This window comes from Brassica napus, chromosome A7 (assembly GCF_020379485.1).
Source record: "Brassica napus cultivar Da-Ae chromosome A7, Da-Ae, whole genome shotgun sequence".
Lineage (NCBI taxonomy): Eukaryota > Viridiplantae > Streptophyta > Magnoliopsida > Brassicales > Brassicaceae > Brassica > Brassica napus.
The window spans coordinates 7,632,508-7,647,226 of record NC_063440.1 but is presented as its reverse complement, the minus strand read 5'-3'; the positions used below and the strand labels follow the sequence as shown (position 1 = coordinate 7,647,226).

General features: G+C 32.2%; 3 protein-coding genes across 4 annotated transcripts; 1 reads left to right on the top strand and 2 right to left on the bottom strand.

Annotated features, from left to right (window-relative positions):
- Positions 1-114: 114 nt before the first annotated feature.
- On the bottom strand, positions 115-3,319 carry LOC106435361 (beta-glucosidase 9-like). Of its 2 annotated transcripts, none has more exons than XM_048735428.1 (13): positions 3,117-3,319; positions 2,951-3,014; positions 2,797-2,846; positions 2,640-2,715; positions 2,045-2,116; positions 1,862-1,949; positions 1,510-1,768; positions 1,297-1,412; positions 1,004-1,215; positions 902-927; positions 732-819; positions 543-650; positions 115-458 (listed from the first exon to the last, which is right to left on the bottom strand). In XM_048735428.1, the coding sequence occupies exons 1-12, from the start codon at positions 3,243-3,245 to the stop codon at positions 544-546; spliced, it is 1,287 nt and encodes a 428-aa protein (XP_048591385.1). In that variant the 5' UTR covers positions 3,246-3,319; the 3' UTR covers positions 115-458; position 543. The 2 variants fall into 2 exon arrangements, with proteins under 2 accessions (XP_048591385.1, XP_048591384.1); XM_048735427.1 differs by having other exon boundaries at positions 543-633.
- Positions 3,320-7,494: 4,175 nt separating this feature from the next.
- LOC106420207 lies at positions 7,495-11,420 on the top strand. The gene is made up of 6 exons (XM_048735426.1): positions 7,495-7,897; positions 8,133-9,321; positions 9,394-9,705; positions 9,775-10,193; positions 10,271-10,379; positions 10,462-11,420. The coding sequence occupies exons 2-6, from the start codon at positions 9,058-9,060 to the stop codon at positions 11,086-11,088; spliced, it is 1,731 nt and encodes a 576-aa protein (XP_048591383.1). The 5' UTR covers positions 7,495-7,897; positions 8,133-9,057; the 3' UTR covers positions 11,089-11,420.
- Positions 11,261-13,916, bottom strand: LOC106409860. The gene is made up of 4 exons (XM_048735473.1): positions 12,948-13,916; positions 11,990-12,862; positions 11,600-11,917; positions 11,261-11,269 (listed from the first exon to the last, which is right to left on the bottom strand). Exons 1-4 carry the CDS (start codon positions 13,914-13,916, stop codon positions 11,261-11,263), a joined length of 2,169 nt encoding a protein of 722 aa, XP_048591430.1.
- Positions 13,917-14,719: the final 803 nt, after the last annotated feature.

Sequence of the window (14,719 nt, the reverse complement as noted above, 5' to 3'; positions counted from 1 at the left end):
AGAGAAGATAAAATCTAGTATATTAAAGATTGCTTTTATAATTGACCACTTAAGCTTTTAATCCCTACCAAGATTATTTCAAAAACATATATATATATATATATGCTTAAGAACTAGCAGAATACATTCTACTTTCATGGGAAAACTTTCCTTTATTTATTGGTGCACATGCTTAACATCCATTGTTGAATAAAGAAAACCAAACCGTTTTTCAATCTTTAGTTTACTGAGAAGAAAAGCCAGTAGAAGAAGATACGGAGACGTTTTTCGGGTCTTGTGAACCAACGACCATCCCTTTGAGAAAAGCAGAGTACTAAAAGGCAGAGGTCTTCGGAGACCTTTTACGTTCCGGATCGCTGAAATTCACATAGTATAATCCATATGTGTAATTGGTATCAAGAAACTCGTACAAATCCATAAACGACCACTGGAAGTAGCCTTTCGTCTTTGAGCCATTCCTGCATACATAATTCACCACCGTTTAGTATTAGTTATAAGTGTGACATAGGACCAATTTTTTTTTTCACGGATCATAGTTACACCTCACTGAATCAAGTACAGCACCGATATAAGCCTGAAGGTATTCAACTCTTTCCACGTCGTCAAGTGATGAATAGTGGTTGGTGGATTGACCTGGTTGTAGTATTTAGTTAAAAGGAAACTCTCAATATTTTGTAATGTTTTAGAAACTAATAAGTCAAGGACAAAAAAAGAGAGAGAGAGATAAAGACCGTTTTCAAGAATGTAGACAGGTGGATTGCCATAGTTCTCCTTTATGTATGCCAACACTCCTTCAAGACCCCATGGTAGCACATCATACTGTGAATATAGCATGAAACTCAACATTACAATAATTATGGTGATTCAGAAGGGTTACATAATATTAGCTCTGAAAACACACCTTGACCAGTGTAGAATTCCCAAAGGCTGTCCAAGAAAAAAAAGAATCAACTATGGAACTCATGCATGGTAGATGGACAAAACATAGGTAAGAAAAGCATACGGCTAACTAAAGCATTCATGTCTGCACTAAAATCCCCTTGTTGGAAAGTGGATACGTGTGCGGCGGTCATTGTAGTATAGTGTATGACTCCTATGAAGTCAGACGAGTCTTTAACGACTTTTGTTTCTTCTTCCGAAAAACTTGGCAATCTCTTGCCCACCAGTCTCTTCATCGTATCTGGATAGTCCCCAAACACCAGTGGGTGCAAAATCCTTGAATTCCGAAATGAAAACGTTCATTAGAGTAGCTGAAGAAGAAAGTAAATTATTTCAACAAGAGTGTGTTTAACAAACCAGCCTAAAAAGAAATCTTTGGCTATCTGAGTTGCCATCTCGTCCTCTTTTGAGCTACTAAAAGGAACTACCCAGTATGAAAAGCATGTCATACCAACTGATCCATTCTGTTCACCCTACACCCATCACACAAGAGACACCAAGAACGAGAGAGGTAAAGCGAGCATTCAATATATTAAGGATATATGTGCGTGTATTTGTGACATGGCGTACCTTATACTTTTGCTTGTACAATCTCGCTGTAGATGCGTGTGCAAGCAACATGTTATGGACCGCAATATATGGCTCAGTTGAGGAGTTTCCTCTGGAACAGTTGACATGTCCAAATGGAGGAGAACAGTGCTCAGGAGGCATAAATCCCAAGTCGTAACCTCCCAATGCTGACATATTGGGTTCATTAATTGTTGACCAGAATTTCACTTTGTTCCCTAACTCTCTGAAGCAAACGTCTGCAAAAGCTGTGAAGTCATCGCTGCAACAGAACATCCCATTTATATATAAGAACACACTTCAATTAACAAGTTACAACGAGATCAATGTAGATGGAAGAAAATGTTGGCTTTACATGATTCTGCGGTCAATCCATCCTCCGTATTCATCTTCAAGAGCCTGAGGAAGATCATTGTGATACAACGTAACATGCGGTTCAATTCCTGTAACCATACCAAACTCAGTTTGTGTTGTTCCAAGACACGTGGCATAATCACACCAAATTGTCATGATGAGACGCATAATGTTACCAATTTACCATGTCTTGTGAGCTCATCAATGAGGTTTTTGTAGAATAGTAAACCCTTTGGATTCACAGGTCCTCTTCCACCTTAAAACCAAACGAACAAAAATACATTTAAAACTTGACGAAGGTAACAACATTGGAGTCCAAACAAAGATAGCATAAAGTGGGAGAATGCGCACATGCACCCATAATTTTCCAAAAGAAATGTTATGTATTTCTAAGCTAAATTTTTATATGCATTCATTATCGTTTGTAATTTTTCTCATTAAATAATATAGAAAAAGTTCAAAAGGAAAAAAAAAATCATTTAGGAAAATATTAATAAATTTAACTGAACGATAAAATCTTAACAAACTTGTTAAAAAAAATCTTGTTCTAAAATAAAAAAAGTAAGAAAAACAAAATTTTCTATTTTTCCAAACAAATTTTTATAGACTACTGCATTCTGTAAGATAAATATTTTAATTTTAGTTTTAACATTATATTCTAAAATATTAATTTTAACATTTTAAATTATTAGTTTAATATTTATTTATTAAAATATATAATATATATATTAATTAAATACTTGTCGGTATAAAATATTCCTAGATTCGTATGCACACACCTGGTATAAGTCGCGACCACGAGATGGAGAGTCGGAATGCATCTAAACCCATGTCATACATCAGCCTTACGTCCTCCTGAAACATATCACTGTTCATTGAGTCAAAAAAGTTTGAGCACCAAACAAAGCACAAAACAACATGAATGCATGCACATACCTTATATTTATGATACCCATCACATGCTATATCTCCGCTAGGTGCGTTATCTACATCGTTAATAACCAAACCTTACATTGTGAGAACCAAAATTCCTTGAAAACATAAATCTCATGTGAAATTCTAACTCAAATTTGCTTTGTGTGGAGCTTACTAGAGCGAATGTATGTATCCCATATGCTAGGCATCCTCCCGTCTTCATCAACCGCTCCTTCCCACTTAAAAGTTATAAAAAATCATATTCCGATCATCAAAAACAAAAATGCATTTCCGAGTATAAAGAAAGGGAACAACCATTATAAAATAGTTCGAACTCCAACCTGAAAAGCAGAAAAGGCCGATCCGAATAGGAATCCCTTCGGGAAATCATTCCTGCTGTAAGCATCGATGCATCTCCCGGAGAAAGCCAAACACAATAAAATGGTAATGAGGAGCAGAACATGTTCCATCTCTTCTTAGCCTGTCTTGTAAGTAGACTGTTTTTCTTTTTTTTTTTACTTCGCTGCATCTATTCTCAATATATATATATATATATATATATCTCTACTAATAAAAGGGACCTTTTGAGGCTCCATAGGACGTCCACATCAGCGAAAAAAAATTCTCCTAAAAGATGACACATGGCATAAAATATAGTTTTACATTGTAAACATACATCATTAAAAAATAAAAAAAACTACATTAAACATATGTAAGATTACTATTTTTCACTTAAAAAAAAGATGGCTTATCTCCATAATGTAATACTACCGTTTTATAAAAAAAAACAAAAAACATTATATATAATTTCGAAAATAATATTTATATGTAAAACATACAATATAAAAATGGAAATACTACAATAAACATAAATATGTTTGACTATTTGTCCAAATTCTTCTATTAAACATTGCCGTTTTACATTAAAAATAGAAAAATACGTAAAAATTTAAACATCTATCTTAAAATATAAAATATAGACATTAACTAAATATAAAGTATAAAAAAGAGAAATACTCAATATATAAAAAAATAAGTAAATATTATAAATATATAAATATACGAATTATATATACAATAATAAGTAAATGCACAATTTTTTAAAAATGAAAAGAGTATATTAAATATTAAACATCTCTCTTAAAATGTAAATTATAGATATTAAGTAAATAGAAAATATAAGAAAAAGAAATAAACAACTTAAAAACAATGAAAAAAGTATATTAAGATTTAAACATCTATCTTAAAATGTAAAATATAGATATTACGCAAATAGAAAGTATAAGAAAAGGAAATACACAATTTAAAAAAATGGAAAAAGTACATTAGTATTTAAACATCTATCTTAAAATGTAAATCAATCTTAAAATATAAAATTATTAGTAAATAGAAAGTATAAGAAATAAAAATACACAATATAAAGAAAAATAAATAATAAGTAAATATATAATATAATCTCGAAAGATGACACGTGGCATAAAATATAGTTTTACATTTTAATATTACTTATTTTTGAAAATTATAAAAAATATGTAAACATACAGCATAAAAAATGGAAAAACTACATTAAACATATGTAAGATTACTATTTTTCACTTAAAAGAAGACGGCTTATCTCCATCATGTAACATTACCGTTTTATAAAAACAACAAAAACATTATATATAATTTTAAAAATAATAAATATATGTAAAACATACAACATAAAAATGGAAATACTACATTAAACATATGTAAGATTACCATTTTACATTTTTATTTTAAGAAAAAATATGTAAACATACAACATAAAAAATGAAAAAAGTACATTAAACATATGTAAGATTACCATTTTTCACTAAAAAAAAAGACGGCTTATCTCCATAATGTAACATTACTATTTTGTAAAAAAGAAAATTATATATAATTTCGAAAATAATAAATAATATGTAAACATACACCATAAAAAATGGAAATACTACATTAAACATATGTAAAATTACCATTTTACATTTAAAAATAAAAATAGTATGTAAACATACAACATAAAAAAATGGAAAAACTACATTAAACATATGTAAGATTACCATTGTTCACTAAAAAAACGGGTTATCTTCATAATGTAACATTACCATTTTATTAAAAAAAGAAAAAAAAACATAAATATAACTATTTGACTATTTATCCAAGTTCTTCTATTAAACATTGCCGTTTTACATTAAAAATAGAAAAATACGTAAAGATTTAAACATCTATCTTAAAATATAAAATATAGACATTAACTAAATATAATTTATAAGAAAGAGAAATACTCAATATATAGAAAAAATAAATAATAAGTAAATATTATAAATATATAAATATACGAATTATATATACAATAATAAGTAAATGCACAATTTTTAAAAAATGGAAAGAGTACATTAAATATTAAACATCTATCTTAAAATGTAAAATATAGATATTAAGTAAATAGAAAGTATAAGAAAAGGAAATACACAATTTAAAAAAATGGAAAAAATACATTAGTATTTAAACATCTATCTTAAAATGTAAATCAATCTTAAAATATAAAATTATTAGTAAATAGAAATTATAGGAAATAGAAATACACAATATAAAGAAAAATAAATAATAAGTAAATATATAATATAAGTGAATACCAAATTTAAAAAATGGGAAATTACATTAAGATTTAAAAATATATATTAAAATTTAAAATATAGATATTACGTAAATAGAAAGTATAACAAATGGAAATATACAATTTAAAAAAATGGAAAACGTACATTAAGATTTAAACATCTATCTTAAAATGTAAAATAGAGATATTAAGTAAATTAAAAGTACAAGAAATGGAAATACATATACATGAAAATAAATAATAAGTAAATAATGTAAATATATAATATATGAATTATATATGTAATAATAAGTAAATACACAATTTTTTTAAAAATGGAAAAAGTTCATCAAGCATTAAACATCTATCTTAAAATGTAAAATATATAATATAAGTAAATACACAATTTAAAAATGGAAAAAGTACATTAATATTTAAATATCTATTTAAAAATATAAAATATAGATATTACGTAAATAAAAATATAAGAAATGGAAATAAACATTTTAAAAAATGGAAAAAGTACATTAAGATTTAAGCATCTATCTTAAAATGTACTTCTATCTTAAAATGGTAGTAAATTATATAAAAATGAAAATACCACATTAAACAAAAAAAAAGTCCCTATAAAACTCATTATTCCATCCACATCAATCTCACACTATTAAGGAAAATTTCAAAGCACTCGAGCAAAAAAATGGTTTCACTATCAACTCTTGCCGTCCCAAAAACCTTTAATGACCTTGAATGAGATTTTTTTATAACAACAAACTTTTTGTTATGTGGATTCATTGTTGGGAAACCCGCAACTTCCAAAAGCCAAACTTATTCATGGGAATTGAATTGTTTTTCATAGACTCAAAGGTATTCTTACAAATTTAAATTAATCTAATCCATAATTTTATTGTTAATATTCATACTAACTCTTTCATGATCAAACCATTTCAGTTAATAACCATTCAAACGTTTATCCCGAAACACTTCCTTCCTCGCCGAATCAAGTATTGGTTAATATTGGTTTAGTATTGTTTTTGGTTTACTAACCGGTTTAGGATGGTCCTATTGTAAATATAATTTAAGTTGGTTTAGCATATATTATGTTTAAAATAACTTAAATTAAATAATAATAATATTATGCTTAAATATAATTTTAGAGACTTTTCAAATATAGTTTACAGAACATTATATTTATAGGTGATGAATTTAATTTATTAAATTCGTTTATTACTTAAAACTAAGTTTTTAAAAAAACGTACTGAGTTATAAATTTCAATGATGGATTGGTGAGTATAACATGAAGACAAAAATATAAATATCTGATTTTCAAGATAAGAAATTCAGCTTTTATTCAGATACTCAATATATAATATCTTAAATTATTTTTTTAAAAATATACATAATTTATAAATTTAGATTAATCTTCCAAACTTAAACTATTATATTATATATGAATAATGTTTTTAAATAAAAATAATTTCTGATTTAAAATAAAAATAAAAACAACAAATGTTTATTTTCAAATAATGGATGTAATTTACATTATAATATCATTTAACAAGTATTAGATACGTTTTGATATATCATTATTTTCTATTTCCAGAAAACAATAAATTGTTAAACATCAATATCATCTAGGTTAAGTATACGAACAACAAAAATTCAAACATCACAAAAAATATTTACATAACCATTATAATACAATAATTTAATCAAAAATACAATTAAAAAATATTAAAAAGAATAGTTATATACTTAATATTTGAAAATAAAAGATATTTTTGCTAAAATTATACTTACCTGGCCAAGGAGATCGACCATCATTTTACGGATCGATCGAATGTTGAGCATGTGGTCGATCCAAAAATACTCTGCAGTTTAATAAAATCTCTAAAACATTTATTCCAACACTCAAAAGATAGTTTTGTTAAATATGATAACTAGATAGCCAATAAAATTACAAAAAATATGTTAATTTAACGTGTTAAAATTTAAAAATAAATTTTAATTATGACATGCATTTTAACATTTATATAAATATAAATAATTTAACAACTTCAATTAGAAAAAAAATAAAAATCCCGGGCGTAGCCCGGGTTAATCCCTAGTATATATATAGAAATTACCTATAATGAGTCAGATGATACATATAATGACTATACTAATGCATAAACTTTCTTAATTACTGTACTAGATCACATGGGTAATCAAAATACAAAAAAACCAGCATTCCTTTGAGTATTAACGAAACTGCCATTGAATTAATTTAATAATTAATTGTCTAATATTTTCCAAAAAAGCAAAACCCCTTTCTCGACACTTCTCTCCTTCGTAATCTCAATTTTCCTTTTCTCCACATTGAACCTCCATCTCCGACAACCTCATCTCAGTTGCAGTCGCCTTGCGTTTCGTTACCTCCTCTCTAAGCCGGCGTCGTCCCTGCACACGATGAACCCTAACTCCAAACCCTAACTCCGATTTGGCTTCGTCACATCCGCCTCAAAATTAAAGAAAATTGAATCTGTAAGTGCTAGATATATTCATTTCTTAACATATTTTCTTTGATTCCATGCTAAATTTCAATAACCCTAATTTCTAATTTTATTTCTGACAAATTGAAAACTGGTTCTGTTTTTTTTTTCTTTTCAAAACCCTAATTCTCAGATTAAAATCGATTTGTCTTTTCTAATTTCTAATTTCACTGTGTATAATCTGGATGAATGATATTTATTAAGTTTGTTCTTGTTTTTTTTTACAGGAATGGCCTCATCTTCGGGTACCAAGAAGTATCCTCCGCGGCTTTACGAGATTGGTAAAACGCCTATTCAATCTCGGAGCATGAACCACAGTTGTTTTCTGTCCAACCTTCAAGTAATGAAAGAGTCTGTCGGTGAAGACGTTTGGCTTGAGTTAAGAGAATCAGCTGTAGGCGTGATTATCAAGCTGAAGGAGTTGGAGTACACTTGGTCTGCAAAACATGTTCATTATTTTCTGGTGAATCAATTGGCGATTCAGTACAGTCATGAAGTTTGGTCTTTGATAGAAGACCAGCCATTGAGGTTCTCTCTGTATGAGTTTGAAGATATTACAGGGTTAAATTGTGATCCCTTTGACACGCAAGAACAATGGGATGTGGCTCATGAAGACTTTTGGGTGGAGATGAAAGTTCCAATTTCTGAAGGACCCAAGTTGAATGAACTTCAAGCCCTTTTTCCGATCATCAGAAATTGTCCTAGAGAGAAGCGTGTAATGGTTGGCTTGTTGTGTCTATTATCCATTGGCATATTTGGCATTTCAAGCAATAGTAGAATACCTCTGCATTTGGCGAAAAGGGTGATGGATCCAGCAGCTTTCCAGCGCCATCCATGGGGTCGTGTGGCATTTACCAGCCTTGTGGATTCTATTAAAGTGGTGACATACAAAGAAAAGAAGAGTTACACACTACATGGTTGTGTTCATGCATTGCTTATTTGGATATACGAGTCTGTGCCAGGTTTAGGAGAGATATATGGGCATCGGATAGAGGAAGCTGAGGTTCCGCTTCTGTCATGGCATGGTTCTCGTCAGCGTATCAACTTCCCAAACTTCTGTGCACAAGAAAAGAAAAAATATCAGAAGGTATGATTATTTTCTTTGCAATTATTTGTCTTATTTTTTTTACTTAATTAGTGTTGTACTTTACAATGCAGATTCCTGTAAGGCATATGATTGTAAAGGCAATGGAGGATAGATATCCGAAATGGGGCGAAGATAAACCGCCTGATGATTTGGATAACATGATAGTTGACATCCTTAATGATCAGCTAAACGACAAGTTTTGGGATGTAGTGCCACTTACCAAGTGCCAGAAGAGAAAAACTCAAGTCAGTGCACCTAGTGTTCCTGAAAGAGTGGATACAAGCCCCTCCACAAAACGAAGGAAGGAGAAAGAAACTGCACCAGAAATGGTATGTATCACATGTTATTGAACATTTTCGTTTTGTTAGTATCTAATTTTTTTTGGTTTGTGAGTTTTGAAGAAAGAATCTCATACTGATATGCCCATCAACAACAACATCATACAAAAGTTGGTTGAGGCTGTTGACAACTTGTCTGGAAGAGTAGAAACCATGGATGTTAGTGTAGCTGAAAGGGTTATTAAGACATTGGAAGCTTCTGTACAAGCTCAGGTGGAAGCTAGAATGGCTTTATTTGAGACTGAGATGAAGAACAAGATGGCCATATTAGAGGAAGACATGAATGTTCTTAAAGGGAAGGATGAAGAAAAAGTTACATCCAATGCCGGCAACTCCAAAGCACATGAAGACGACGACGCTTGTTGCAACACGATGGTATGTTTATATTGTCATCTACTGTTTTTTTTTTGTACAAAATACTAACTGATTTTTTATACTTGACAGTCCTGGATGGTTCAGACCAAAAAAGGTTCAGTTGATGGTTTACCAATACAACGTGTCGTAAAAAAGGAGAAGAAGATTAACAAGACGATGCCAGGGAAAAAAGTGAAGATAGAGAAACCCTTTTCTATCCCACAGCTAAATGACCAATCCATTTCTACAGAGGGTTGGGAAAATCATCTAAAATGGCAGAAAAGTGTAAAGTGTAGAGTGGCGTTGGAAGCACTAGCTTCAAGTTTGGAGGAGCCTACACGCAAAAGAAAAACCAAGCTGACAAAGACTCAAGTTTTTTCATTCGTAGGGAATTCAACAGTGAAGCGTATCGTATCTGGTAAAACTGTCTCCAAGGAATCTTATGACCCATTAGATAAGGTGGCTCCAGAGAAATTGAAGAAAGTATTGGACTTCATTAAGTCTGATTTGTAAGTTTCCTCTCTTCCATCCTACCTTGTTCTTTCTTAATTGTCTCCCTGGTCTTATTCTTTGTTTTTTTTTGTAGGGAAGATGCTGAGTCTGGTTATGGAGATAGAAGTGCAAGATTTTATCTGACCTTGGTGCTACCAAGAGAAGCTTGGCCAACAAAGAATTATGGCTGGTTGCATGACTCTGTAAGTTTATGTTTGTGATTTGTTTGGCTCAGTGTCCATTATGAATAAATCCATTCTGATTGTGGTCTTTGTAATGTCACAGCACATGGCTGCAGCAATGCATATGTTTCACAGACGCTCCATGCAATCCCAGTCTCCATTTTGTTCTCCTCGAATTGCATTCCTTGACCGCTGGTTTGTGAACTCATGGGTTAATGACTACAAAAAGTTTGGTGAGACAAATGAGTTGCCAGAATATTTTAGCATGGCTTTTAATGGAGAATACCTAGCTGAATTTGTCACGGGTAAGAAGTGGCTTACAGATGTTGACTCTCTCTTCCTCTGCCACCATGTCAACGGCGACCACTGGGTTGCTCTTCACATCGATCTGCAGAAGGAGCTAATACATGTGTATGATAGCATTCGAACTTGGGTGCCTGATAAGAAGATGCAAGAGGAGTGCATGCCGTTTACGAAAATGCTTCCTGCATTGCTTAACAAGATGGTCGATCCTAAGTTGAGAACAAAGCCTCACAAAAATTTCACCTACCGTAGGTACAAGAAGATTCCCCAAAATGACGACCCAGGAGATTGCGGCTTGTACACTCTGAAATACATTGAATGTTTAGCTCTGGGGTATAATTTTGTAGGCTTAAGTGATCAGATCATACCAGCAATGCGATTGAAGATGGCTGCGGAGATTTATGATGAGGTGTCTATGGAGGATTAGGAAGTATAACTTGTACTCTGCTTTTTTTGTTGCTTTTTTCTCGGATGTATAACTGTAGGTTTTTGCTTATTTTTGGATGATATTTTCTTATTCTCGGATGTGTAATTTGGATGTTTAACGTTGATGGTTACTTTGTTTAATTATGGCTCGTCTCTTTCACATTTTCAGCTCACTACAAATTCTGGAAAAAGATAAACTAAATGAATCATAATGTAATGAACAAAGTCCACTAAATAAACTACGTAATGTTGCACGAAATTCAATGAAATATAATGACCAAAGTCTTCTAAACAAAATAATCGTAATATTCCACCACACAAAATGCAATATAATGACAAAAGTCTCAAACTAAATCGAAAACTTATCACTTAAGAGGAAATGTTGTAAAATTATGACCACTCTGGTTACAAATTCGACATGTGTGTTCCTTCCGTGGCCGCTTTTTACTTGCAACTTTCTCCAAAATGGATTTATGTCTTGATTTTTTTGGCCTTCCCGGTGGTTGGCGGACCTCAGGTGGTAAACATATCCTCTTGGCAAGCGCTTCTGGAATTGGAAGGACGTCATCTTTGGGCATAACAGCTGTGTTGTACGCATTGTACAGGTATTGCTTCCGATAGTAATGATGACAAAGTGATATACATGACATCTTTCTAGCTTCCGCAGCAGCTATAGCATGAGCACATGGTAGCTTCTCCAAATCAAATCTGCGGCAAGAACATTTCTTCTCGGTCAGGTTTACAACATGTAAAGACGAGACTCCTGTAACTTGTGACTGATGAATGTCAATTGCTTGAACCTTTAGTAGATTAGCAATAGGTATCCGGCCCTGCAAATGTTAAATCTTAGTATACTAGCAAATAGTCTAACAAAAAATATAACCTGATTCAAAATATATTACCTCCAACACCTTCTCTACACCTCGAGTAAGAGAGGTTTTCAACAACTCAGCGTCATGTTTTCTTGTTGCAAACCAGCGTGTCATCATTAATCGGATCGACTCTAGAAGGTGAACAACTGGCAAGCTTCTAGCACCGGACAAAGCTCTATTTATGGATTCAGCTATGTTACTTGTAAGGAGGTTATATCTATCACCTTTAAAATGAGCTCGTGCCCACTTACGTACATCAGCACGTTCCAGATATGCATGCAAATCTGGATTTAACTCTTTGATTGTCTCGAAGGTTGCTTGAAAATCAGTTAACCTAAAAGAGTTTGCAGCTTTTTTGACCAATCCAAACAAATCACGCCCTTTGTATCGTAACAAGATGTTTTTATATAAGTGGTACGTGCAAATTCCCCTGCTTGCCAATGGATAGACCACTGCAATAGCTTTCCCTATTGACTGGTGTCTGTCAGAGATTAATGCCAATCCTTCATCATCGGGGATCACACGGCTGAGTTGGCGGAAAAACCATGTCCATGATTCATCATTCTCTGTGTCAACCACAGCAAACGCAATTGGAAAGATTTGAAAATTACCATCCTGGGAGGTTGCAATCAGAAGCGTTCCTTTGTATTTCCCTTGCAAAAATGTTCCATCAACCACGACAACCTTCCTCATATATGGAAATCCAGCAATGCTAGCGCCGAATGCAAGGAATAAGTATTTAAATCTGTTGTTTGTATCAACTTCCAGTCGAGTTAAAGTCCCTGGATTTGACATTTTAATCATGTGCAGGTAAGTAGGTAATTCCTCATATCCACTCTCTGCTGAACCCATTACGAGATCTCTAGCAACTATAAGTGTACGATGAGATTTCCAGTAATCCATCTGCAATAAACAATAAACAGTAACCCATTTAAAAGGAAGTAAAGGCTGGAGAAGAGACTATATTTGAAGCACATGTTTATTCAACCTTGATTACGAAGCTCATGTTCATAGCACTAGAAACATGACGTGGCAAAATTGATGGATCAACCCCACCAATATAGTCTTTGTACAAGAGTCCAAGAATCTCGGGAGTAGCTTGTCGGGAACGGGATGAGCGTTCTGTTATGGAGCAGGTATGTTCATCTACATATACTCGGACTGTAAACTTGAAAGAGTTACCTACTGGTGTAGCTCTTAGCTTCCATGTACATCCTTTTAGCCAACATTTTACAAAGAGCAGTGTCCACGTTGATGCAATGACATCAAAATCAAACTTGTGGACAACTGAACATATCTTCAGACGTGTCTCTAGTGCATCTTTTGAATCGTAACTCTGCCCCACGTCAAATTTGAATAAGCGCAGATCGGACATACTCATTGGAGAGTCTCTTTCTTCTGTCTTTCTTGCATAAATCAGCTTTGTAGACGATCCATGAACCTCTTCTACGTGGTTTGGTTGAAGCCCGTATGTAGTAAAGTTTTCATCATCAGATGTTGCTCCATCAGAATCATCGCAGTAATCGAATCGATCACCCTCTTCGTCTGTATCTTCTTCGTCTTCACACAACGAGTCATCTCCATGTATGGGTTGTTTCTGATCTTCACCAGCTCCTTCTCCAACAATTTTTTTCAATTTAAACTCCACACATAGCCGAATGTTCTCGACTTTGCAAACACCCAAGAATGCATGAAACTGCCTATCGTTTCCTATTTTCACAGGTGGTGTATTGATGCTTTGACTGTGTAGATTCTGCTTCGGAAAAAGGTACCTCAGTTCCAAGTCATTTTCTGCAAAATCAACTCCATAATCCTCAAATATGATTTTCACAAAGTCCTCAAATCGAGTGTCCTCATTCGCAGGAACTATTATGCTACCTCGATCATTGTCAACTTCAAATAACCACTTAGTTTTCTCAACTTTCCACTTCCCCGAGACGAGAATCATGTGTTCCATTATTCTCCTATCAATATGAATTAAAAGATACCGTTGTAGATCCCCATGAAAGTGGATCCAAAATTTATGAATCAGAGGTAACAAGAAGAAGAAGACGACAGAGAACGTATAACCTAATTGAAAACGTGGTGTAATCTGATTCATAACTTAAACCAACTTTTAAAATTTTTTTAACCGAAGGTTTAAATTAATTTAAACCGAGAACAAATTAATTCCAACCAAAATTAAAAATTTATTTAAACCGAAAATAATCTAAACTGAACCAAGTTATACCAAACCGAAATCTTAGTGAATTTAACCAGAAATTCGAGTGGATAAGTCTGCTACAATAAGTGTGTCTTAAGATGGTAATTAAAATTTGATTTAAAAGTCTGCCGTCAAAGATGGCAATTTTTAAAATCTGCCACCAAATGAATATAAAAGTCGACCAGAAAGTTAAATCGGATAAACATATCTTTCATAAAAATTTATGTCTATTACTCTTAAAAAGTCGGCTGAAGGTAATTTTAAATCGGTTTAAAAAATCTAACTGATACGATATAAAACTGCCAATTTTAAAAAATCTGTCTCTTCATTCGATAGACTAAAACATATAAATCTATTGACGACATTAAATCGGACAAATAAATCAGCCATCTTTAAAAAATCTGTTGTAACTTAAAAGTCTGCTACCAAATACACGGTAGATATAACTTTAACAGCAGGTTTAATGAACAGATTTATGTTACAATAGATTTGTTTTTTTTGTCAAATAAATCTGCCGACGATTTTTTTTTCAAAATTTAAATGGCAATTTTGTAATA